General features: G+C 42.7%; 1 protein-coding gene and 1 long non-coding RNA gene across 2 annotated transcripts in view; one reads left to right on the top strand and one right to left on the bottom strand.

The window, feature by feature from the left end:
- Window positions 1-2,419: 2,419 nt before the first annotated feature.
- LOC100056099 (HLA class I histocompatibility antigen, A alpha chain) overlaps window positions 2,420-26,808 on the bottom strand; it is a 46,078-nt gene continuing 21,689 nt past the window's right edge. The window contains exons 3-11 of the mRNA XM_070245070.1: window positions 15,289-15,400; window positions 5,802-6,023; window positions 5,280-5,549; window positions 4,766-5,041; window positions 3,881-4,156; window positions 3,652-3,756; window positions 3,205-3,237; window positions 3,014-3,058; window positions 2,420-2,851 (exon numbers count right to left, since the gene is read on the bottom strand). Of these exons, the coding sequence (XP_070101171.1) occupies window positions 2,847-2,851; window positions 3,014-3,058; window positions 3,205-3,237; window positions 3,652-3,756; window positions 3,881-4,156; window positions 4,766-5,041; window positions 5,280-5,549; window positions 5,802-6,023; window positions 15,289-15,307 (1,251 nt within the window). The 5' untranslated portion in view covers window positions 15,308-15,400 and the 3' untranslated portion in view covers window positions 2,420-2,846. The remainder of the gene's footprint in view (window positions 2,852-3,013; window positions 3,059-3,204; window positions 3,238-3,651; window positions 3,757-3,880; window positions 4,157-4,765; window positions 5,042-5,279; window positions 5,550-5,801; window positions 6,024-15,288; window positions 15,401-26,808) is intronic.
- On the top strand, window positions 5,548-11,491 carry LOC138919618 (uncharacterized). The gene is made up of 2 exons (XR_011429945.1): window positions 5,548-6,140; window positions 11,172-11,491. It is a non-coding gene; the product is annotated as an uncharacterized lncRNA (long non-coding RNA).

Here is a 26,808-nt window from a genome sequence, read left to right as displayed (position 1 = left end):
TCACTTATTTAGCTAGCCCTACATCTGAGACTGATGCACAGCGATGTGGCAATCCTGGTCTACGTTCGTGCTACTAAATGTGTGATCTGAAGACCAGCAGCATCAGCACCAAACGGGTTATAAATGCAGAATCTCAAGCTCTACTCCAGACTGTCTAGATCTTACTGAGATGTCCAGAGGATTCCTGTGCACAGGACAGTTTAGGACTACCTGCTCTCCAAGCCTTCTAGATGTGGTGTCAGAACTATGCAGCGTGCTCTGCATGTGTGGTCTGATCAGATCACCTACCACAGGGGGCTGGGGGGGGCGGTGTGGTTCAGGGTTCAGTCCTTGTTCTTTTCTTTTTTACAGTCATCACTCCCCTGGTGACCTCATCGGTTTTCAAGGCTTTAAATATCATTTATATGGTGTCACCTCTCAAATCCAATTCTGCAACCAAGACATGTCACCTAAACTCCAGACTCAAATTATCCAACTGCTAACCTCAGTTGCATTTCTAATAAACAACTCAAATTCAACATTTCCTAAATCAGATGACTATGATGCTGCTTCCTCAAACGTGTTCCTTCTATCCTCCTCTCCATTTCTACTGGAGGCACTCCATATTTCTACTTGCACTTCTGAAATTTGGGGTGTCCTCCTTGATCCTCTTTCTCAAAACCCAGATTTAATCCATTAGGAGATGCTGTAAAGCCCATCTTCAGAAGGTACCCAGAATCCAATCTCTTCTTATTATTTTCTCCGCTCACAGTCCAGACAAAGCCGCTAACATCTCTAGCCCAGGACATGGCACTAGTTTCCTACAGTTTTCTCTACCGGTTGCTTGTCCTTCATCTCTTGATTCTGCACAGCACCACACTGATGCTTCTAAAGAGAAGGCCTACGAGATTATCTTCTGTTCAAAGCAGTCTTGTAACTCCACATCTTACTCAAAGAAAAGTCAAAACCTTCCACTACCTTCGAGGTCTACATGGCCTGGGTGTAATTCGGACCTCATCTCAATATTCTCTGCTCCAGCCACACCAGCCCCCTCACTCTTCCCAGAAACACAGACACACTCCTGCCTTAGCGCATCTGCACTGGGGGTGCCCCTGCCTGCCAAGAAGTTCCCCAGACATCCTCGTGGATAGCTCCTCATGTCCTTCACATCTTTCCTCAAGGTCACCTTCCCAGTGAGGCCACACTGACCACTCTAGGAAAACAGCCACCTTCCCTGTCCCCACACACTTATACTCTGGGTCACCTTCCTGAAGGCACTTACAACTTCTCACATAAATACTTCCCTTATTTACTATGCTTATAGCATGCAGTGTGCCCCTCACCACTAGAACACGTGCTCCCCAAGGCTGAAAATTTCTGCCTGTTTTTAATTCTGAGGTTTCCTAAATGTAAAAATCCTTTGTCATCTATCTGGCAAATTAGTTGAATGAATGATCAGTATAGAGCACCTCCCTATTCTAGAGACAGTATGTTTCTTAATGCAACCTCAGGTCACACGTTGTTTGGTGGCAGCTACAGCACAATGTCCACCCACACTGACATAAGTGCCGCCTGTACTTTTCTCACAAGCGCTGCTCTCCCCTCCTCCTCTCTTCCACAGCCGCTCTCCTGCACGCTCACACACACAATTATACTTCTCTCTTCAGAAAGGACAATCCTAGGCTCATGGGCCCTATTTTTCCAACCAATTGTGAATCTAAACTAGATTCAACTTTATAAATCCATGTATTTAAATCAGAGCCAGCACAAGGATGACGAGGGCTATGGGCAGACAGACAGGGCAGGCAGCAGAGAAGACTGAAACCCAGCGGAATTTATGTGAGATGAAAAACTACTGTATCCTTCCTGTCTACCACTTCCAGATTCTGGTTCTGTAAAAGTGGGGGAAAGATGGAAGGAACAATCCAGGAAACAGCTCTAGAGGGAGGGCAAGAGCCAGATGAGTCTGAAAATTTGTCCCTCGATACCACAGAGTCTCCTGTGTGCAGAGGCCACCCTGGGCCTTGAGGGGACAATGACAGGCCAAATGACTGCTGCTGCTGGCAGAGATGGGGACACCCAGAGGAGACTGAGACAGAACTCAAAACATGAAAAAGAACATAATCCAAAAAAATCCTGAAAGAAACAAAGTCCAAACACACAAAAGGCAGGTGCTGAGGGCCGGACCCTGGATGGAGCCCAGGCTGACCCGGCCACAGGAAGCCGTTGCTGCCCACAGTCCTGAAGACACAACAATGCCCAGGTGATGTCCTCATCCCTGTGATCACAGGTACTGATGGAACAAGGTTCTATAGAAGGAACCAGAACAAAGGAGCAGAGAGATGCGCCAGCCAAGGAATGACATCACAGCCCATGATGTACTGAACACTGACTGTGCAGAGGTCCCATCCACGCACAGACTCAGCACAGCAAACATGACTTCTGGAAAGTTCTCAGTGCTTCCATTTATTTCCACTCTCAAACTTGAGGAATCTTCTCCTTTTAATTAACACATCAATCCCTTACAACAAGAATTATAGAAAAATTCACATCCAGATTCATATTTTCAATAAGGAAGCAAATGATCACTACTCAGTGCAACAGGGAGTTAAGACAGGGAGGGAGCCGGCCCAGCCCCACCTCTGCTGGAACAGGAAATTAGATCAGGGAAAGCACAAAGGTCAGTGTGGGGAGGGGGTCCTGGAGAGCAGGGGGTGGACCAATCGCCTCACCTCCTCACATTATCCTAATAGGACCACCCACACATTCAGATGCCAGTTGCAGAAAGCGAAGTGTGGGCATCTGAAGTCACAAAGTGGGAGCGTGAACAAATCTTGCATCACTTGGTCTCCCACAGGGCCGCTGTCTCACACTGTAAAAGAAAATAATCGTGAACAAATTCATGTCAGTCACACAAGTGTTGACATTCTCATCAGCCCTCTGCATGCTCCAAATGCCCCAAAGAATTCCCATAAACCAGGTGTGTCCCCTCTGCCCCAAAGCCCCTCCCCACTTCAGGTCCTCCAAGTCTCACCTTTCTGTGGGAGAGATGCATCAGAGCCTTGGGCACTGTCACTGTCTGGGGGAGAACAAAACAGGAAGTGGGCAGAGCCCACAGGAGATGAGACTAAAGAATGAACTATGGGGTGAGTGAGCTCCCCACCCCGGGGCTCCTGGCTCCAGTATTCCAGGGGTCTCAGGGATCAATCCCCCACTCAAACTTACTTGCAGCCTGCAGGTAAATCCCTCTTTTTTCACCTGTGGGAAGAAAACAGGGAGAAGGCTAAGCCATGAGATCCTAGAGGAATCCCCTAGTCCTGGACCACAGGGAAGTTTCCAGAACCATGACTGGATACCCAGGGCAGGATCCGGAAATATGAAGAAAGGAGATGTGTGGGCTAGACCAACTGCCCTCCTGGAGGTCTGTCCTCAGCAGGGACCTTCCCTCTGACCTTCGACTGCTGGGATTCAGGTCCTCAGCACCAGAATTATCAAGGTGAAAAATCTCTTTCATTTTCATAAGTGCTTTACAAAACAGTGTTAGCAATCAGGCCAGAGTGGCAAGCACGTGTGTGGATGGCACTTCCCAGTAATGGGGCAGGGCAAGTTCTGCTTGGTTCTTGAAACCCCCAGTGGGACAAGAAAACTCAGATCCCAAACCCCCTTCCCTACCTGAGCGCTTCTTCCTCCAGATCACAGCTCCAGCCCCCACAGCTCCAAGGAGACCCAGGCCAGCAATGACACCCACGATGGGGATGGTGGGCCGACGCCGCAGCTCTGGGGAAGGAAGGCAGGGTGAGGGCCCTGATCCCCAGGCCTCAGCCCTGACCCTGCTGAAGGTCTCCAGAAGGGCTCCTGATTTCCCTGAGAAGAGGCTCTGAGCCCACGGCTCCCTCCTTACCCCATCTCTGGGTGAGGGGCTCAGGCAGCCCCTTGTGCTGCACACGGCACGTGTATCTCTGCTCCTCTCCAGAAGGCACCACCACAGCCGCCCACTTCTGGAAGGTCCCATCCCCTGCAGGCCTGGTCTCCACAAACTCCATGTCCTGGGTCAGGTCCTCCCCGTCACGCTGCCAGGTGAGGGTGATCTCCGCAGGGTAGAAGCCCAGGGCCCAGCACCTCAGGGTGACCTCACAGTCAGAGATGGGGTGGTGGGTCACATGTGTCTTTGGGGCGTCTTAGGAGAAGGGTCAGAAAATTCAGTTTCAGTTACCTCCATAGGCCACTGAAGCATCACTTGCGTGACCATCCTGAGAACGGACAGGACAATTGGTTTGAAGGAGGAAGCACAGAACCCAGACACGAGCCTGGACTTGCAGATTGAGGATAAGCTCATATTCCTTGGAAAGTTCTAGAATAAGGGTGAGTGCCCAGAGTTCCATCCTTCAGGTCTCTAAACAGGAGAACACAGACTTCTGGTTCTGATCTGGATGCAGGGTGAATGACTCACAAAAGCTGGAGTCAGACCTGCAAAGATGTTCTCAAGCCGAGAACAAGGCCTTGAGAAAGTCATGGGTCACAAGACGGCCGCCAGGGTCAAAGGGAACGAAGGACAGCGATTTCAGGGATGGTCTCCACTCCTATGCCTCAAGAAACTGGATTCCTTCACTGTCCTTTAGAGAAGGGCAGGCCCTCTGGGCAAGTCTTTAGTACAGAATATGAAAACCTGGGTGGGTTCCTTTCTTTTCTGAGGGACGGTATTCTGACACTGATCCCATTTCCTCCCTCTTTGTGGGAAGCCAACCCGGGCCGAGGGGAGATCAGGAGTCCCCGCGGCCCCTAGTACCCGCGCGCTGCAGCGTCTCCTTCCCGTTCTCCAGGTGTCTGAGGAGCCACTTCACGCACGGGCCCTCCAGGTAGTTCCTGAAGTCCTCCGCCACTCCGGCCGCCTCCCATTTGCGCCGGGTGATCTGAGCCGCAGTGTCCGCCGCGGTCCAGGAGCGCAGGTCCTCGTTCAGGGCGAGGTAATCGGCGCCGTCGTAGGCGGACTGCCTGTACCCGCGGAGGAGGCGCCCGTCTGGCCCCACGTCGCAGCCATACATTTCCTGGAGGGTGTGAGACCCTGACCCCGCCCCGAGGTCAGCCCCGCCCACTCGGCCCCGCCCCCGCCCCGTCCCCCGCAGAGATTAAACCTAAACTGAAAATGAAACCGCGGACAAGTCCCCGCCGGCTCTTCCCGGGTCGGGGGTCGGGCGGGTCCCGCAGCCTCGGGGTGAATCTCGGACCCGGAGACTCGGGGAGACCCCGGCCCGTCCGTGGGGATGGGGGTCGGGACCTGGACCCGGGCCCGCGTCGCTCACCGGCCTCGCTCTGGTTGTAGTAGCCGCGCAGGGTGTTCAGGTCCACTCGGAAAGTCTGTGCGTTGCCCTTGAAGATCCGCGTGTTCCGCTCCCAATACTCCGGCCCCGCCTGCTCCACCCACGGCGCCCGCGGCTCCATCCTCGGACTCGCGGCGTCGCTGTCGAACCGCACGAACTGCGTGTCGTCCACGCAGCCGACGGCGATGAAGCGGGGCTCCCCGCGGCCGGGCCGGGACACGGCGGTGTAGAAATACCTCAGGGAGTGGGAGCCTGGGGGGTGGGGTGGGGCTGAGACCCTGGGGGCCGACGGATAGTGGTGGGCACTTGGGGTGGGAGGAGGAGGGGGCAGGAAAAGGGAGGGATTAGGATGGGGCGGGGCCGAGGTGGGCGGGGTGGGGCGGGGGGTGGGTCTGGGCATGGGTCCGGGGTAGACGCGCCTTCCCCGGGGGTCCTGCACCCTTGCCGCGCGGTCCCCTCGCTCCGCCCCCCGCAGAGGCTGTTTTCTCCCGAACCCGCACTCACCGGCCCAGGTCTCGGTCAGGGTCAGGGCCCCCGAGAGCAGCAGGAGGAAGGTTGGAGGCATCATGACTGCATCCTCGCGGTGTGGGGAGAATCTGAGCCCCGGTTGCTCCGTGCGGACTTTATACCCCGGAACAGCGGAGACGCCGATTGGCTTCTCTAGAAACCGGACACCCAATGGGAGTGAGAACTGAGGTCGCGTCATGAATCTCCAGGCAGGAGGACCTGACAGGTTGTGAGAGGGAGAAGCGAAACTCAGGGAGATGGGGACTCCCCAACACTCAGCTTCCCCGCCCCAGACTCCGCCCTCGGGGCTGAGACTCGGAAAGCCGCGCCCTCTGTGTAAGTGAACAGTTCTCAAACATTTTGTTTTCAGGATGTCTATATAGTCATACAAATTATTGAGGACCCCAAGGATAATATTTCGTATGTGGGTTATATCTATCAATATTTGCCCTACTCGGAATAAAACAGTTTTTAAAAATTTTTTATTCCTTTAAAATATTATTGATAACCTATTACATGTTAACAAAGAATATGTTTCCATGAGAAATCTCTTTCCACAAATAAACAGGGTAGTGAGAAGAGTGGATCTTTTTACATTGTACAGTTTTGCAAGTCTTTTTTGTCTGTCTCATTAGAAAACTGTTGGATTTTCATATTTGCTTCTGCATTTAATGTTATTTTGGTTGAGGTAGATGAAAAAATACACAAATCTATAGGTGTAGTATTTTTTTTTTTGCTTTTTTCTCCCCAGATCCCCCCAGCACATAGTTGTGTATTTTTAGTTGTAGGTCCTTCTAGTTGTGGCACATGGGACGCCACCTCAACGTGGCCTGAGTGGTGTCTTGTCCCGGCCCAGGATCCGAACTAGCGAAACCCTGGGTGGGGAAAGGGGAGCGCGCGAACTTAACCCCTTGGCCACGGGGCCGGCCCCAGGAGTAGTATTTTTAATAACTTTTTCATATAATTGTGGATATTTGTCTTTGATAAAAATCTTTGATATCAAATAAAATGAAAGTCCATAGTTTCTCAAAGATTATTTGCAAAGTGAAACCTGAAACAATATCACTGAATATTTCCTATTCTGTTACATTAAAATCCATTGCCTGTCTTGCACATTGAATGGCTCTTGTTCTAATATATGATATTTTTGTGTGTTTGTGTGAGGAAAATTGGCTCTGAGCTAACATCTGTGCCAATCTTCCTCTATTTTATGTGGGACACCACAATTCCATGGCTTGAAGAGTGGTGCCAGGTCCACGCCCAGGATCCGAACCTGTGAACCCCGGGCTGCTGAAGTGGAGTGTGCAAGCCTCACCACTACGTCACTGGGCCCGCCCCCTATGATTTTTTTTAAAGTAATGCATTGTTTCACTAAGTTATAGATAATTCTTCCAGTGTAGATTACACTAGAATCAAACTATTTTAAAAAATCACATTAGTTTTAATATTACCACAGATCCTAACAGAAAAGTTTGTCAGTAGAGGGAAGCTGTCAAGCTTGCAGAGATGGGAAAGAAATGTTCCAAAATTCTGATTTTTCTCTTTAGAGCTTACATTTCATCAAGGCAAAGTACTATCAGTTATCTACTGTCAGTTGGTTTTCTTGAAGGGAGAGGCTCTCATCATTTTCTAGAAAGTGTCTGTCAAATATTCAAGTAAAAAGTCTAAATAATCATATTTCTGTGTTGTTTTTTCCTTCAAGTAAAAATGGTATTCCATGAAAAAAGAGGCTAGTTCAGCTCCTACAAGTTATTTTCCTTGGGACACAGTACTTTGGAATGGAGCAGAAATGCTTTATATGTACATTCCATGTCATCATCTAGGATGTTCTTAAATGTGGGTTTGAGGTGAATGATTTAGTAACGATGATAATTTTTAATGCTTCAACCAAGATGTTTTAAATTGAAACTGGTTTGGGGTCTTTTGTTTTTTGGTTTTTTTCTTTTGCAAGTAAGTGGTGGTGGAGGTAACTACTATTGCAGTTTGGTACCATGGCCTCCGTTCTTACTAAGTTTTACCTCAGTGAAAATACCAACATAGTGAGAAGGTGAATGATGTCTAGTAATGTTATGAAAAGAATTTTGACCTCATGGATCTGTGGAAGGGTCTCAATGACTTCAAGGGTTCCACAGACCACACTTTGAGAACTGCTATTCTAAATGAACCAGGGAGAGTCTCCCAGCTGGTCCCCACCTTTGCCTCCTCTTCATTTCCTGGAATTCTTCTCCCTGAGCTGCACTCCCTGACTCCCAAAACTTAACTTGGAACATTGGCCCTGGTCTCCTCTAGAAGAGAACTCACCCTCTGGAAATTTGATGCCAGAAAGTGTCCTCAGTCTGGGATGGGAGGTGGAGGGACAGGTGTTTCCCTCTGGAACTGGGGACAGTTTGTGCCTGAAGGCACAAGACCCACTGATGACCTATGTTGGTTTTGTTATACACCAGCTGAATATGTATTCATATCTCGGACAGAAATTTGATGTATCTGTGAGACAATTAAAATTAGCCTTTCCTTTTACATGGGTCTAATGCATGTGACTTGAGGCCCATAAAGTGTGAAGGGCAGTACTTGCCAATAGGACATTCTTTGATGAAGAAATTGTTCTATGCCGCCACCCTCCAATTTGGTAGCCACTAGCTACATGTGGCTTTAGAGCACTTGAGATGTGGCTAGTATGCTGACCAGTTGAATTTTTAATTTTATTTAATTAATTTAAATTTAAATAACCATATGCGGCTAGTAGCCACTTTGCCATAGTCTCGGAATGTCCTTGTCTGAGGTTGGTGTTCTGTGAGATGACTTATATCCAACAAGAGAGTAACATGTGAGGGGGTGAGCACTAGACCGGCTTCTAAGAACACTGAGGCCCCACTGTAAGTGTTAGACCAGTTCCCGATGTTGGGGACTGCTTTTTCTTCTTTCTTAAACTCAACATTTTAAAATAATTTCCTTCCCCAACCTCTAAAAAATATTGAAAACAATTTGGAAAAAAAGTAATACAAATGTCAAACAAACGTGTTGGTAATAAATAAATGTAAACAAAAATAAGATTATGGAATAAAAATTGGAAATAAAACCTAAAGTCTATCAAAAAGTATTTCATCTTGGCAAAGATGAAAATAAATGATGAGAGTATTTACCAGAGGGGAGGGAAAATACACTGTCAAAAAGATTCATGGGATTGAAACTGGTACAAAATCTCTAAAGGTCGCTTTTGAAAAATGTCTCGACAACTTCAGTGTGCTTACATTTTGGCAAAAAACTTTCTCTTTTAGGAATCTATACTAAGAAGATAATCACGCATGTTCTCAAAAATATATGTTCAAGAATGTTGCTTGAATTGCAGTTTATAAAAGCAAAAAAAATGAAAATTATCTAAATGCTATAATGATGGTAACTATGAATAGAGGTACACTTAATATGACTCATGCAATGATGCCATGATTTACATAGAGGATCAGATTTAATCTTCAAATCAAACTCATGAGGCTTCCAACATGTGATCCCTTTGTGTGAATGGGAAAGGGACTCAGAAAAGTTTAGGAGGTGGTGGAGCCAGGGTTGAACCCAGGGATTTTCTTTCAAAGCTTTGTTGACTTGTATCCGTGGTTCCCTGTCCCAAATTGGTGGCAGGATGACTCTGCACCCCATGCACGTGAACTGTTTCAATGTTCTAGAATGTTTTATGACAGGAGGACACTAGGCTAGAACTCAAGAGGACAGCAAGGGGCAATGTGACTTAACTGCCCAAACCACGGTAAAGTCCATGATAGAGCATAAATTTCAAGGCCTCCAGTGGATCAGGGTCAGCTAGACTCTGGAGATACAGTGAAGAGCCAAATAAGGCCCTGGTGATATGGAGCTTGCATTGTCATGGAGATGGACATTAAGCAGAAGTGACAAAGATATATGTAAATTAACTACTGAGTTAAGTGCTGTGAAGAAAATGTTCATGATGTCATGAAAGCAGATAACCAGGAAACCTAACAGGTCCCCTACCACTATCATCAATAATGCCTAATAGATGTAAAAGATATGTGGTATATGAAACAAGCACAGAATTATATAAAATTATATACAATCATAGAGTAAGAAAGAGCTCTTGAAAATTAAAAATATGATCACAGAAATGAATAATTCAGTAGATGAACTGGAAAATTAAAGTCATACTCCCACTAAGTAGTACAGATGGAAAAGTCACGGCAAGCAGGAGAGAAGACCTATGAGAATATCAGTCTATCAATCAAGGAATTCCAACACATTAATAACACCAGTTTCAGAAATAATGCACTGTATGAAGTGATAGTAATAATTCAAGAATATTTCTTAGAGTTTCCAGATAAAAATTTACATTATGAATGGCCTAACCAAGTTGTTACCACAGTAGATGAAAACAGACCCACACTATGACAGACACAATGAAATTTCCAGAAGAGGGTATAAAAGAAGAGATCTTGAAAACTTCAAGAGGTGACAAACACAGACCCGAAGGCTAGAAAACATTGCAGCAATGCCTTCCAAATTCTGAGGAAAAAATATTCCAACATGGAGTTTGATACCAAGTCAAGAGGTGACTAAGGGTTGGGGCAGCCTAAGGATATTTCAAATGTTTAGGGTTTCAAATGATTACTTTCCATGTTCCCTTCCTCAGGATACTACCAGGCAAAGTGGGGAACAAGGATGAAGAAAACCAAAAAAGGGGGAAATGGGATCCAGGCAACAGAGGAGCCAGAACAAGGGAGAGAGAAAGGGCTCCCAGGGTGAGGTGAAGGAGATCAGGGATGTCAGCCCTGCCCCAAGTGTGCAGGGAACCAGTCCACACGTGGCAGGACTGAGGGCTGTGGGACAGGTGTCTCCACAAAGGTGAAGTTGATAGAATAACAGATGTGTTCAAATATGTTCATGAAGATTTAGACTCTGGGAAGAATAGTGGAATGATTTAGTAATGAATACAACAGAAACTAAGCAAATGAAGAAATGAGATATTTATTTAGTCCAGGGAACATAAAAGTTGATTCAAGAAAAGAAAAGTAATCATAGTCTACTAAATGCTCAGTTGTGACTAACGTTTACATGGTCATAATAATGCAGACATGGCACATTGAGCTCATCAAAGTTGTAAAGTAATTATATTGGGTGGACGGAGGTGTAAGAAAGAAGCGTGGACGGAGGTGTAAGAAAGAAGAGCCAATTCACTAAAACTGAAAAACAAAGGAGTGTTACAAGCATGGTGTTTATAAGCATAGAAGTAACAATTAGAGAATCAGCTAAAAGAACTAAGACAGGCTGTCTTTTTTTTTTTTTTTTTTTTTTTTGAGGAAGATTAGCCCTGAGCTAACTGCTGCCAATCTGCCTCTTTTCACTTAGGAAGACTGGCCCTGAGCTAACATCTGTGCTCATCTTCCTCTACTTTATATGTGGGACGCCTACCACAGCATGGTGTGCCAAGTGGTGCCATGTCCGCACCCAGGATGGGAACCGGTGAACCCCAGGCCGCTGAAGTGGAATGTGCGAACCTGACTGCTGTGCCACCAGGCCGGCCCCAAGACAAGTTGTCTTTCAGACTCAGGAAATGGAGGGGTGGACATCTGTCTTCATAACAAGCCTTATAGAAATATTAAACTTTTTAAACTACCTATATCTATTTGATAAAAATAAAAAGACAACATGGTCAGTGAGAGAATGGACTAAGGAATTGTCCTATAAGGAGTGTCATAGGAATGGAGCCATAGCTGGGATTGAGTGCTGGACTTTTATGGGAGGATTTTGTTTTGGTTTATTTAGTTTTGTTTGTTTTTGTTTTTTAATGGGAGATATTACAGCCTGTTTGCATCCAGGAATGAAGGAGCCAGTAGAGAGCAGGAGGTTGATGCTGCAGGGGAGGGAGGGGATGTGACCCTGAGCCCAAGCTGAGAGGTGGCCTTAGACAGGAGCAGAACCATCCATCATCACTGCTGTGAAGGCAGAGGATACAGGTACAGATGTGGGGTTCTGGTGGTAAGATGATGCAGTTCTCACCTGAGTCCTTTACTCTGGGTGAAAAAAGAAATGGGAGTGGGGAAGGAGTGGAGGGGACAGAGGAGGGAAGAGAAAACTCAGATATAGCCCCTTCAGCAGGTATGAGAGTGAACTGCCTCAGGGAATGGCATCTGGAGAGACCAGGGCTGGGGGCCACTCAGCTCTGTGCTCATCAACTTAGAGAGAGAGTTCCAGCCCTGGGGCAGCAGCAGGAGGATACATAATAGGTAGGAGATACTGCAACAAAATATCTCCAAGTTTGAGGATTACAGTTATTTTTACTTTGTTATGTATAACTTTTAACATTTTATAATTTTTCTACAGTGAATATACATTATATCATATGTATTATACATTATACATATACATCATAATCAGAATATAAAAGCTTTGCCTAATTTCTAAAAATGGAAGGCAGATGGGTATGAAAGAGCTCAGGGCACAGAGCTGGAAGTGCTGGGCTCCGTGTCTGGGCAATGAGCTCACAGAGCCTTTTCTCCATCTCTCAGGATGCTGTTCTCTGTGGAGGCCAAGCAGGATCTTTCTCTTCTTTTTGGGGTGTGGTCATTTATTAATATCTTGTCAGCTCCGATGCTTTTAAGAAGATTTTTTTATCTTGTTTTCAGTGGGAAAATTTGTCCGTACAGTCTAGCTCACCTTTTTCAGAAATGGGAATTCTAAGGCAAAATAGTTCAGTGAAAAGGTGATTGGTCCGTGAGTAGAGGATCAGAATTTGAGTCTTCACAATGATCTGAGGATGATCTGTCAAGTGTTTTACAAGTGTAAGGGATTTTAATGTAATTTATTTTTGAAAACATTATTCATGTACACAGGGGAATTCAAACGATACTCAAGAATATGCAAAAATAAGTCACATCGTCCTTCCTCCATCTCCCATTCTCCCAAGTCCTCTACCCAGAAACCATCATGGTTAGCAGTTTCTCATTTCTCTTCTCAGAAAAATGTATCTATGCATTAACATATACTATTATGTCTGTGAAAGAGCTCAGGCCACAGACAGGAGAAAATATTTGCCATCACATATCTGATAAGTGACTTGTTTTAGAATATATATAGAACTCTTAAAACTCAACAATAAGAAAACAAATAGCTGAATTAAAATATGAGCTAAAGACTGAACACACACCTCACCAAAGAAGATATAGATGGCTAATAAGCATTTGAAAAGATGTTCAACATCAGATGTCTTTGGGGAAATGGAAATGAAAACAACAGTGATGTACCATTACACACCTATTAGAATGTCCTAAATCCAAAAGCTGGTGATGCCAAGTGCTGCCTGGGACGTGGAGCAGCAGCAGCCCTCATTTATTGTGGGCAGGAATACAGAATAGCACAGCCATTCTGGAAGATATTCAGCAGTTTCCTATACAACTAAACATAGATTTATCATACAACCTACTGATCACTCTCCTAGGTATTTATCCAACTTATTTGAAAACTTACATTTGCAGAAAAACCTGCATGTAAATGTTTATAGCAGAACACCCCTTAAGTGTGGGCTGCACACGGTGACTTCCTTCCAAAGACTACTGTGTGGAGAGGGACACAGAAAATAGGAGCTTCACAGGGAGAAAGCTGGGAAACACAACCTCAGCCAGGTGGTGAAGGTTAACATCATCAGTGATTAATCAAGTGGGTATTATATACTCTTGATATGCTGTGTTGAGAATGGCGCTTCATCTCTGTGGGCTTGTTCCCAAAATCCATAGCCCTGGTTGACCAAACGCAAATTGAGGGACAGTCTACAATATAGCTGAGCAGTACTCCTCAAAAATGTCAAGGTCATCAAAAACAAGGAAAGTCTGAGAAACTGACACAGCCACAGGAACCTGAAGGAGACGTGATTGGGATGTAACTATGTGGTATCTTTGATGGGATCCTGGAAGAGAAAAAATTAAAACTAATGAAATCCAAATAAAGTATGGTGTTTAGTAATAATGTAAAAATACTGCTTCATTAGCTGTGACAAATGTATGGTGGTGATATAAGATGTTACTATCAGGGGAAATTGAGTTTGGGATATACAGGAACTCTGTACTAACTTTGCAACTTGTCTGTGAATCTCAAAATATTCTAAAATTAAAGTATTTGTTTATACAAACAGCCCTCAGAGAAGCAAGCGAGCGTGAAAGAAAAAATTATCTACTTTTCACTTGTCATCGAGGAGCAGCAGAGAGGGGTTGTAGGAGGAAAAATGGAAACCTCAGACTCAGGGCAGGGCTCCAGAGCTCTCCTCTCCTCCAATGCCTGCTCCACCCCTGAGCCTGAGCCCAAGGCTGCTCAGAAGGCATCCTCATCCCCCATTGATGCCCAGCCTCCAGGTCAGCCACCTCTGCCTGACTCAGACCACAGCCCATCCTCTACCTTTGCTGTGCAAATAGGAGAGAGCAGAGAGGTGGAGGTCCAGTGTGACCACAGGGCTGAGGTCAGAAGACCAGAGCTCTCCTTTAGTCTCCTCACCTGGGGCCTCCCCAGTGTATCCCTGGGCTCCCAGCAGCAGGACAGGGCTGTGCACACAAGGAGGAGACCCCATCCAGTGTCAGTTTTGGAGTCTGAGTTGTTTCCCAAAATACATGCAGATAGAGGTTTTCCTCCCCATTGCATGACCATGGACTTAGGCCTCAGGGAGGAACAGACTTCCAACCCATAATAGTTGGTTCCCAGGTCGGAGGTGGACCCCACAAACATACTGGGTTCCCTCAGTCTCCTGGGATGTACCTTGAATCCTAGAGTTCCTTTCACTTGTTCCTGCTGCCGCTTCCAGGGATGAAGCCTCACCCTCTAGGGAGTCAATTCTGGATTCTCCATCCCTAGGGTGGGGTGGAAGAGGGGGAGGAGGAGGAAGAGATCCCTAGGGTAATGGCGTAGGAAGATGTGGAAGCTCTTGGAGGAGTGAGGAGATAGAGGGACATTAAGAAGATGAAAACCAAGAGGAGTGAAGGGGGAGGATCCAGACAGGAGAGGGGGAGGGGCAGGGGTCAGCTTAGTGGACACCTGTGTGGGGAGGGATGGGTTCTGTGTGGACAGAGGCACAGGGGCTCCTTGCTGGGGCACTGAGGGCTCTGTTTTCACCTGGATGGTAATTACACAGGCGGTAGCTCTATAAGTGGCTGGTGAACTATACCTGAGTTTAGGCATTTTTCTTTACTTACAGGTGTGGTATAACAAAGATATGGAAGAAAGGGATAAGAAGAGGGGAGGGGAAGTGATTCAGGGGCTTCCTCTCTTCCAGAACAAGACCCTCCCCTCCACTCCTGACCCCCTTATGATGGGACGACAGGGAGAATCAAGGAGCTGAGAGGAGAGGAGAGGAGAGCTAGGCCTGTGCCTCCCTGGATGGGACAGCCCTGGCCCTGATTCCAGGGTTTCCAGAGTCCCACCCCCTGCATGATGACTTCACAGCCATGTCTAAGGCCATCCCCCTTTCACAGTCATCAGCTACCTGGACATTTTCTCTTCATTCCGTAGGACAGCAGGAGCCACTTCTCCCAGAAGGTAGGCCACAGGGCTGTTGCCAGGGAGCTGTCCAGCTGCTGAAGGCCAGGGGGACGTCCCTGGAATGTGGAAAGCAGGACATGGGGTGAAGCCTGGGGACAACAGTGGGCTACGAGGAGATCAGTGATGAGTTTGGGTCCAGACTTCTGCCTAACATTTCCCTCGGAACCTGAATGGACCCCTGCTCCCCTCCCCAGGCCTCCAGAATCCACTTGTCCAAACGCCATACCCAAGGACGCAAAGGTTGGACCATTTTGTTCAGGTGTCATAACATTCACTGACTTACAGCCTGGAGGGAAGCCCTATGCTCCTCCCCATCCCCTAGAGCCCAGGACCCAGCATCCTGCCTCTACTTCCCCTTCCTGGACCAAAGCAAACGTGGACCTGCTGTATAGATCTCTCATACCTCCCTCCCTGTAACCTCCAAACCCAAAAATTGAAAAGTTCTTGGGGTGCTGGATCCAAAACTAATTTCTCTTTTTGTAGAGTTTTTTTTTTTTGAAGATTAGCCTTGAGCTAACTACCACCAATCCTCCACTTTTTGCTGAGGGAGACTGGCCCTGAGCTAACATCCATGCCCATCTTCCTCTACTTTATATGTGGGACGCCTACCACAGCATGGTGTTTGCCAAGAGTGCCATGTCCACACCGGGATCCGAACCGGCGAACCTCAGGCCACAGAGAAGCGGAACGTGGGAACTTAACTGCTGTGCCAATGGGCTAGCCCCCAAAACTAATTTCTGAGCCTGCTGAATGACCTAGGGGTTAGGGAGTCACAGGTAAGGGGAGGACTCCCCTGGGCCCTCCAGGCTGCAGCTGATCCACTCCTTCCTGCTGGGCAGAATCCGTGGATTCTGGACACAGGACTAAGACTGGGAGGATTGCACTGCCTAAAACTGCCGGCCTGGCCAGGGTGCCCCTCTGAATGCAAGGGTCTGTGGAGGCAGCTGGTGGTTTGGCTTAGTCCTTGGCCATGTGCTTTGGCTGCATGGGAACTGCAGAGGGGCACTGTGTGGCCTCTGTCTGCTTGGCTCTGGCCTGGGATAAGCCAGTGAGGAGCTCCTCCCCTAATTTCTTCCCAGGGAACTGCTCACCTCTCCTGTGTCAGTCTCAGCTTCGAGGAGATCTCGTCCCTACACTTCTTCATTCATGAACAAATACTTATTGAGCATCTGCTCTGTGCCAGCCACTACTCTAGGTCCTCTGGGATGTATCAAACCAACTCAGGCAAAACCCTGCCCTCACGGAGCTTACATGTGGAGAAGAACAAGGGTAGGGAAGATGAGGGAACTAGTTGTAATTTTAAATATTATCCTCAGGGGAGGCTTTCCTGAGAGGCGACATTTGAGCTAAGTCCTGAAGGAGGTGAGGGAGTGAGCCCTGTGGTTACAGGGAGGAAGAGTGTTCTAGATCACCCTCTGCACAGACCTGGGGCTCTACTGGGGAAGCACTGAGGCTCCAGCAGGAATGGGAGTGGGCAGACTGCAGGAAGGACTTCCTGTAGAGGAATTGTGGGGATCTGGGTTTATATATCTCATGACCTGCTCCCCATTCGTGAGATTCATGGAATCCTGGAGACTAGAGGAGGATGAAGGGCTCCTGGGTGGAGTAAAGCTGGGAGAGGAGGGAGGAAGCTGAGGTGGGGTCCTATGCCAGCTCTGTCTCTGTGCTCACTCTCTCCTGCATTGAGTTTGAGGCGTAAGTGATTTTGATGTGGTCAGCAAATCCTAGGATAGCTGGATCTGGATGAAAGTCACCACATGGCAGGACATAAAATTAAGGAATTTCTGACCCTTTGGAGGCTAAGAACAATAATTTCAAGAAAAGTAAGGAATGAGAAAAAGAATGTAAAATATCTCATCAATAATCTTTTTATTGCTTACATGCTGAAATTATAATATTTTTAATGTTCTGGGTTAAATAAAGTATTAAAATCATTTTCATCCATTACTTTTTACTTTTTTAAATGTGACTACTAAACACTTTAAAATTACTTCTGTGGCTCAAATTTGTGGTTCAAATTACACTTCTAGCACTGTTTTAGAAGCTTAATAATTTTAGATGTTATGTTTAGGTCTATGCTTCATTTCAAGTTAATTTTGTACATGCTGTTAGTATTTTTCCTTGTCTCTATTTGTTTTAACATCACTTTTGGAAAAGACTATCCTTTACTTATTGAATTACCTTGACTCCTTTTCATGAGCATATATGTGTGTTTCTATTTATTCACTCTTTGTTCTAGTCTATTCATGTACACTATTCTTATGTGAACATCACTTTGTTTTGATTACTGGAGCCTGTAGTAAGTCTGAAAATCAGGTCGTGTGCGTCCTCTTTTCTTCTTCTTTTCAAAAAATTATGATGACCATTCAAGTCCATTGTATTTGCATATGTTATAGATTCAACTTGACAATTTCTTTTAAAAAGACCTGGTAGGATTTTGATTGGCATTTAAAATTCAAGATTGAACTGCATTTAATCTACAGATCATTTTTGGGAGAATTAACACCTTAACATTATGGAATGTTCCAATCCTTGAGTATGGTATTTCTCTCCATTTATTTAGTTTTTCTTTACTTTCTCTCAGTGGTGCTGTCTAGATTTCAGTGTACAAATCTTGCTCACTTTCTTTAAATTGATACCTATGTTTTGTTTTGATGCTATTATAAATGGAATTTAAAATTTTTCATTTTCCTGATTTTACATTGCTGATACATAGGAATACAATTGATCTTATACCCTACTGTCTTGCTAAATTCACCTATTAGTTCTAGAAACTTTCTTTGCCTTCGAAATTTCTATGTACATGACGATGTCAGCTGAAACGTGTCTTTACTTCTTTATAATCTATATCTCTTTTTGTTTCATTTTATTTTTTGCCATTTTAACTTCAATGTCTAGCGCAGTGGTTGGTATGATGTAGGTGATTGAGTGTTTACTGATCAGTTGAATAAATTGAATTCATGGTGACACTAGCCAAAATAGCTGACTCTAAAGATGTGATTGTACAAAAAGTAAAAATAGAGAAACTCAGAACTTAATTTTAGACTTAGAAAATTAACAACAAACAAAATAAAGTTAATCAAAGTAAATAAAAATGGAAAATGAAATTTGAAAACTGATATTGTGTAAAAAAAAATTCAACATCTGGTTTTTAGTAAAGTTTAATGAATTAGATACAGTGTCGATCACTTGGATCCACAAAAGTGAAACAAGAGACTTTCAGAAAATGAGAAATAAAAAAGGAGATATAACAGCAGATAGTGTGGAGATTGAAATATCATTGGCAAATAAAATGTATAACTTTGTGCTGTTAAATTTGAAAATCCCAATGAAAGAGAACCTTTTATGCTGAGAGGATATAAATTGCTAAACTTGTCTCAATAACAAATAAAAAATCTGAAAAGACAAATAATTATGAAAGAAGTTGTAAATGTTTTCAAAGATGTTCTTCTTAAAAATGCTCTAAGTGACTCTCAAGCAAAGTGAAGATGTGAATGCAATTGATTTGGTCTTGGTCTTTTTTTTTCTTAATTCCTCTTTATTGTTATGATTATTATATAAGTTACAGGTGTCCAACACCATAATTTGACATCTGTATACACTGTAAAGTGACCACCCCCAAAAGTCTAGTTACGATCCATCACCCTACAATTGATTCCCTTCACTCCTTTTGCCCAACCCCCAACACCCTTCCTCACTGGTAACCACCGATCCATTGTCTGTATCTATGAGTTTGTTTTTGTTTAGTTTTGTTTGTTTGTTTTGTGAGATTACACATATGAGTTAAGTCGTATGGTATTTGTCTTTCTCCTTCTGACATTTCACTTAGCATAATACCCTCAAGGTCCATCTATGTTGTCACAAATGGCAAGATTTCATTCTTTTTTATGGCTGAGTAATATTCCATTGTGTCTATATATACCACACCTTCTTTATCTGTTCTTCCATTGATGGACACTTTGGTTATTTCCATATCTTGGATATTGTAAATAATGCCACAAAGTACACAGGGGTGCATATATTTTTCTGAATTAGTGTTTTTGTACTTTTTGGGTAAATACTCAGTAGAGGAATAGTGGGATTATATGGCAGTTCTATTCTTAACTTTTTGAGGAATCTCGAAACTGTTTTCCAGAGTGGCTGCACCAATTTACCATACCACCAACTGCATACGAAGATTCCCTTTTCTCCACATTCTCTCCAACATTGTTATTTCTTTTCTTTTTGATAATAGCTATTCTAACAGGTGTGAGATGATATCTCATCATAGTTTTGATGTGCATTTTCCAAATAATGAGTAATAGTGAGCATCTTTTCAACTGCTTGTTGGCCATCTGTGTGTCTTCTTTGGAAAATTGTCTATTTAAATCCTCTGCCCAATTTTTAACTGGATTGTTTGGTTTCTTGTTGTTGAGTTGTATGAGTTCTTTCTATATTTTGGATATTAACCTTTTATTGGATATATGATTTGCAAATATCTTCTCCCATTGGGTAGGTTGTCTTTTTGTTTCAATGAAGGTTTCCTTTGTTGTGCAGAAGCTTTTTAGTTTGATGTAGTCCCATTTGTTTATTTTTGCTTTTGTTTCCCTTCCCTTTGGAGTCAGACCCAGCAAAACATCACAAAGACTGATACAAGGAGCTTACTGCCTATGTTTTCTTCTAGAAATTTTATGGTTTTAGGTCCTACTTTCGAGCCTAATCCATTTTGAGTTAATTTTTGTGTATGATGTAAAATAGTCTAGTTTCATTCTTTTGCATGTGGCTGTCCAGTTTTCCAAACACCACTTATTGAAGAGACTGTTCTTTCTCCAATGTATGTTGTGAATGAATTTTTGGGACACCTCTCCATGGTCTAACAGGCAAATCTAGCAAGCAAGCTGAATAGGCTTAAAGTCAGTACACAGTCCACACTGTGCTGTGCAGCAGCCATGCAGACCATTTTAAGCCTGTGTTAGAAAGACTGTGCAACCGCACACCTCATGACTGAAGACGCCAGCTGGACAGATCCACAACAGAAAAGACAAAGAGTACCTTGCTCTCACATTTCCCAGCTACATTTCTTAGAGATTGAGAGGAAAAGTAACAACCCTGGTCCTTGCCTCCTTCCACTCCTAGATAAGAGCAAAATTAAAAGCCTTGTTTGTGTATAACCAAAAGCTCTTGTTATGTTATCTTTAAAGTATATTAATATCAGATGTGTAAGTTCTTTTTCTTCACATACATTGCTTTGTTAAAAAAAGGTATGTAAACTGCAGACGTAGGAGCAGTTCCGCAGACTGCTTCCTGTTGGACTGTTTCCTGGGACCTGAGTTCTTCACTTTGATTATTTGTATAAACATCATTTAACCTTTACTAAGACTCTTTATTTCAGTCTACAATGTTCTTAGCTTCTTTGTTGTAAATTGATTGTCCGTATATGTGTAGGTTTATTTCTGGACTCTCAATTCTGTTCCATTGGTCTGTGTGTCCGTTTTTGTGCCAGTACCATGCTGTTTTGGCTACTATAGCTTTGTAGTATAGTTTGAAATCAGGGAGCATGATACCTCCAGCTTTGTTCTTCTTTCTCAAGATTACTTTGACTATTCAGGATCTTTTGTGGTTCCAAACACATTTTACAATCATTTGTTCTAGTTCTGTGAAATATGCCATTGGAATTTTGATAGTGATTGCATTGAATCTGTATGTTGCTTTGGGTAGTATGAATATTTGAACAGTATTAATTCTTCCCAATTCATGAGTACAGACTATCTTTCCATTTATTTGTGTCTTCTTCAATTTCTTTCATCAGTGTCTTATAGTTTTCAGGGTACAGGTCTTCATCTACTTGGTTAAATTTATTCTTAGGTATTTTATTCATTTTGATGCAACTGCAAATGGAATTGTTTTCTTAATTTCTCTTTCTTATAGTTCACTATTAGTGGATGGAAATGCCACAGATTTCTGTATACTGATTTTATATCCTGTGACTTTCCTTAATTTATTTATTACTTTAACAGTTTTTGGTGGAGACTTCAGGGTTTTCTGTAAATAGTATCATGTCATCTGCAAATAGTGACAATTTTACTTCTTCCTTTCTGATTTGGACGCCTTTTACTTCTTTCTCTTGTCTAATTGTTGTGGCTAGGACGTCCAACACTATATTGAATAAAAGTGGGAAGAGTAGGCATCCTTGTCTTCTTCCTGATCTTAAAGGAAAATCTTCTATCTTTTCCCTGTTAAGTATGGTGTTAGCTGTGGGCTTGTCCTATATATGGCCTTTATTATGTTGAGGTATATTCTCTCTATACCCACTTTGTTGGGAGTTTTTTTTTTTTTTATCATAAATGGATGTTGAATTTTATCAAATGCTTTTTTCTGCATTTATTGAGATCATCATATGATTTCTATCCTTCATTTTGTTGATGTGGTGTATCACATTGATTGATTTGTGAATTTTGAATCATTCTTGCATCCTTGGAATAAATCCCACTTGACCATAGTGTCTGATCTTTTTAATATATTGTTGAATTTGGTTTGCTAATATTTTGTTGAGGATTTTTGCATCTATGTTCGTCAAGGATATTGGCCTGTAATTTCCTTTTTGTGTGTGTTGTCCTTGTCTGGTTTTGGTATAAGGGTCTTGCTGGCCTTGTAAAATGTGTTTGGAAGCATTCCTTGCTCTTCAATTTTTTGGAAGAGTTTGAGAAGGCTAGGTATTGAATCTTCTTTGAGTGTTTGGTAGAATTCACCAGTGAAGCCCTCTTGTCCTGTTTTTGTTTGTTGGGAGTTTTTTGATTACTACTTCAATCTCCTCACTAGTAATTGGTCTACTCAGGTTTTCTGTTTTCTTCATGATTCAGTCTTGGAAGATTGTATGTTTCTAGGAATTTACCCATTTTTTTTTTCAGGTTGTCCAAATTGATGGCATATAATTGTTCATAGTACTCTTTTATAATCTTTTGTATTTCTGTGGTATCTATTGTAACTTCTTCTATTTCATTTATAGTTTTATTTATTGAGCTCTGTCTTTTTTTTTCTTGGTTAGTCTAACTAACAGTTTGTCGATTTTGTTTCTCTTTTCCAAGACCAGCTCTTAGTTTCATTGATCTTTTCTATTGTCCTTTTGCCTCTATTCCATTTATTTTTACTCTGATCTTATCTTCTTTCTTCTATTAACTTTGGGTTTCATTTAAACTTCTTTTTCTAGCTTCCTTTAGGTGTAAATGTAGATTGCTTGTTTGAGATTTTTCTTGTTTCCTGAGGTAAGCCTATATTTCTATGAACTTCCTCTTAAAACTGCCTTTGGTGCATCCTATAGATTTTGATATGTCATATTTCCATTTTCATTTGTCACTAAGTAATTTTTGATAACCCGTTGATTCAGTAGCATGTTGTTTACTTTCCATGTTTTTGTGGTTTTTCCTATTTTCTTATTGTAACTGATTTCTAGTTTTATATCATTGTGATTGGAGAAAATGCTTGACATGATTTAAGTCTTCTTGATTTTATTGAGACGTGTTTTGTGGCCCAGCATGTGATCTATCCTGGAGAATGTTCCATATGCACTTGGGAGAATGTATATTCTACTGCTTTTGGATGGAATGTTCTGCATATGTCTATTAAGTCTATCTGGTCTAATGTGTCATGTAAGGCTGATATTTACTTATTGATTTTGTCTGGATTTACCCATTGCTGTAAGTGGTGTGTTAAAGTTCCCCACCATTATTACATTTCTCCCTTTAGGTCTGTTAATATTTGCTTTATATATCTTGGTAGTCCTATGTTGGGTGCATATATATTTATAAATGTCATATCTTCTTGCTGGATTGATCCTTTTATCATTATATAGTGCCTTTCTTTGTCTTTTTAATACAGTCTTTGTTTTAAAGTCTATTTTGTCTGATATGAGTATAGCTACATCACCTTTCTTTCTGTTTCCATTTGCATGGAATACCATTTTCCAGTGATCCATGTTCAGTCTGTGTGTGTCCTTACTTCTGAAGCAAGTCTTTGGTGGCAGCATACAGTTGGGTCTTTTTTTTTTAATTCATTCAGCCACTCTATGTCCTTTGATTGGCAAATTTAGTCCATTTACATTTAAAGTATTATTGATAGGTATGTACTTATGGCCATTTTGTTATTTTTTTTCTGGCTGCTTTTTTGGAGTTCCTCTTTGTTCCTTTTTTTCTCTTTCTCTCTTCCCTTGTGATTTCATAGCTTTCTTTAGTGTTATATTTACATTCATTTCTCATTTTCTTTTGTGTATTTACTCTAAGTTTTTTCTTTGTGGTTTCCATGATGTTCACATATAGTACCCTAGGGATGTACCTGTCTCTTTCAAGTTGATAGCAACTTAAATTTGAAGACATTCCAAAGCTTTACATTTTAATCCCCCATCCACATTTTATATTTTTGATGACACATTTTACATCTTTTTATTTTATTAATCCTTTAACTAACTATTGTAATTTTAGTTAATTTTACTATTTTTACATTTTGACCTTCATACTTGCTTTATAAGTGATTGATCCACTACCTTTATTATGTATTTACCTTTTCCAGTGAGATTATTACTTTCATATGTTTTCTTATTATTAAACAGTGTCTTTTCAGCTTATAGAAGTTCCTTTAACATTTCTTGTAAGGCTGGCTTAATGGTGATAAACTACTTTAGCTTTTGCTTATCTGGAAAACTTTCAATCTCTCCTTCAATTCTGAACGATAACCTTGCCGGGTAGAGAGTTCCTGGTGGAAGTTTTTTCCTTTCAGCACATTGACTATGTCATGCCACTCCCTTCTGTTCTGTAAAGTTTCTGCTGAAAAATCTGCTGGTAGCCTTTTGGGGTTTCCCTTGTACATAATAAGTTGTTTTTTCTCTAGCTGCTCTTAAGATTCTCTCTTTATCCTTAACTTTTACCATTTTAATTATAATGTGTCTTGATGTGTTTCTCTTTGAGTTCATCTTGTTTGGAACTCTCTGGGCTTCCTGAACCTGGATGTCTGTTTCCCTTCTCCCATTAGGGAAGTTTTCAGCCATTCAATTAATTTTTCTGGACTTTTCTCCTCCTGGGACCCCTATCATGCAAACATTATTCTACTTGATGTTGTCCCAGAGGTGTCTTAAGGTATCTCTACTTTTTAAAATTCTTTTTCATTTTTCCACTCTGTCTGGATGAGATCCATTGCTTTATTTTCCAGGTCACTGATTTGTGTGTCTACTTCATCCAGTCTGCTGTTGAACCCCTCTAATGTATTTTCCAGTTCAGTTATAACTTCCGTTTGGCAGTTTCTTATATTTTCTATCTCTTTGTTGATGTTCTCACTGTGTTCATCCATTCTTCTTCTGAGTTCAGTGAGCACCTTTATGACCATTACTTTGACCTCTTTCTCTATCAGGTAGGTTTCTTGTCTCTGTTTCATTGAGGTCTTTTTCTGGGGATTTGTCTTGTTCTTTGGTTTGGAACATATTCCTTTTTCTCCTCACTTTGCCTCACTCTCCGTATTTGTCTGGATGTCTTAGGTAAAGTGCTTTCCTCTCCCAGTCTTGAAGGAGTGGTCTAGTGCAGGAGATGATTCTTGGGGCCCAGAAGCACAATCACTCCTGGCTTCTAGAGCCAGATGCTCAAGGGGCATCCCTCATGTAGTCATGCCTATCTTTTGTGGCAGGGCTGTGGCTGCAGCGTGGGATGTACGGAGTGTGGGGCACTCACTGGGTCCTATTGTGGTGTGACTATTGTGCGGGGTGGGCAGGGCGTGGAAAACACCCACAAGTGCTAGCAGGTTAGGGGGCAGGCACCAAAAACGGAGCCCACCAGGTCCATCACCAGCAAGTTAGAATGAGATTGTAAAAATGGAGCCCACAAGCACATCCATCTCTAGAGAAAGTCACTGCAGCTTCCTGCCTCTCTGGCAGCTGCTTTAGGATTAGCAAGTGAGTCTCCCTCACTTATGGTCTAGGCACTTTTCAACTGTTGCTTTTGAGCTGTATCTCAGGGTGAGTGGTTCTGCGAATGGGCCTTTTTTGAGCTGGTTCTCCATTCCCTGCTGTCCTGTAGTTCTCCTGGACTTAACCCCTGTTGATTTTCAAAACCAGATGTTTTGAGGCCTCATTTTTCTGCTGCTGGACCCAAGGGTCAGGGTGCCTGCTGTGGGGCAGAGTTCCTTCACTCCTCCAGAGAAAGTTCTGTATTTCTGGGAGCCCTTCCCAGTTGTGGGTCACTGCATCTGGGGAGGGGGGGGGTCCTGGGTGAGACCATGTCTCTGCCTCTCCTACATGTCTTGATGCCTCTCTCTTGTCTTTTGTTGTGGAGGTGCTGTTCATCTAGTTCTCAAGTTCTTTTCAGAGGAAAATTATTCCATACATAGCTGTAAATTTGATGTGTCTGTCGGAGAGGGTGAGTTCAGGGTCTTCTTACACCATAATCTTAAACCCATTATTTTTCTTGCACTAATACTCTGGCTGGGACCTCTAGTACAATGTTTAATAGAAATGGTGAGAGTCAACATCCTTGCCTTGTTCCTTATGTAGAAGGTATTCAGTGTCGCCATAAAGTATGTCAGTCGTAGGTTTTTCATAGATTCCCTTTATCGAATTGAAGAACTGGCCTTTTGGTCCTGGTTTGATGAGAGATTTTATCATAAATTGGTGTTAAATGTTTTAAATGATTTTTCTGCATGGAGATGATCCTCTGTTTATTGTTCTTTATTCTTTTATATGATACATTAGATTGATGTCTATAAATTCATCCAAACTTGCATCCTGAGATAAAACTTACTTGGTCACAATGTGTTGGATTCTATTTGCTGATATTTCCTTAAGGATTTAGGAAAGACATTGTTCTGAAATTACCATTTGATATCTTTGTCAGGTTTTGGTATCAGCATTACACTAGCCTCATAAAATGATCTGGAAAGTGTTTCTTCCTCATCTATTGTCTCCAAGAGTTTGTGGAGGACTGATGCTAATACTTGAGTGATAGACTTCACCAATGAAGCCGTCTGAGCCTGGAGTTTTCTTTGCGGAATAATTTTAAATGATAAATTTCATGTCTTTAATTCACACAGGATTATTTAGGTTTCCTATTTCTTAATACCGTTTGGTAATTTGTGATTTTAAAGAAATTTGTTCATTTCATATCAGTTACAAAATCTATTTGCTTAAGTTGTTTATAATAGTCTCTTGTTATCCATTTAATGTTATAAATTTCCCTCTGAACACCACTTTTGCTGCATCCCACAAAATCTTATTATATTTTCATTCTGTTAAAGAGAGTTTTAATTTTTCTTGTGATTTCTTCTTTAAGCTATGACAACCCATGGGTTTAAAGTATGTTGATTAATTTCCAAATATTTGGGGATTTTCTGGTTATCTTTATATTGCATGTTTATTTTTATTGAGATATAATTGACATATAACATTCTGTTAGTTTCAGCCATATAACATAATGATTAAAAACTTGAATATAGGTGAGAGAGAGGTGATGTC

Source organism: Equus caballus, chromosome 20 (assembly GCF_041296265.1).
Source record: "Equus caballus isolate H_3958 breed thoroughbred chromosome 20, TB-T2T, whole genome shotgun sequence".
Taxonomy (NCBI): Eukaryota; Metazoa; Chordata; class Mammalia; order Perissodactyla; family Equidae; genus Equus; species Equus caballus.
This window is presented reverse-complemented; position numbering and strand designations above follow the sequence as displayed.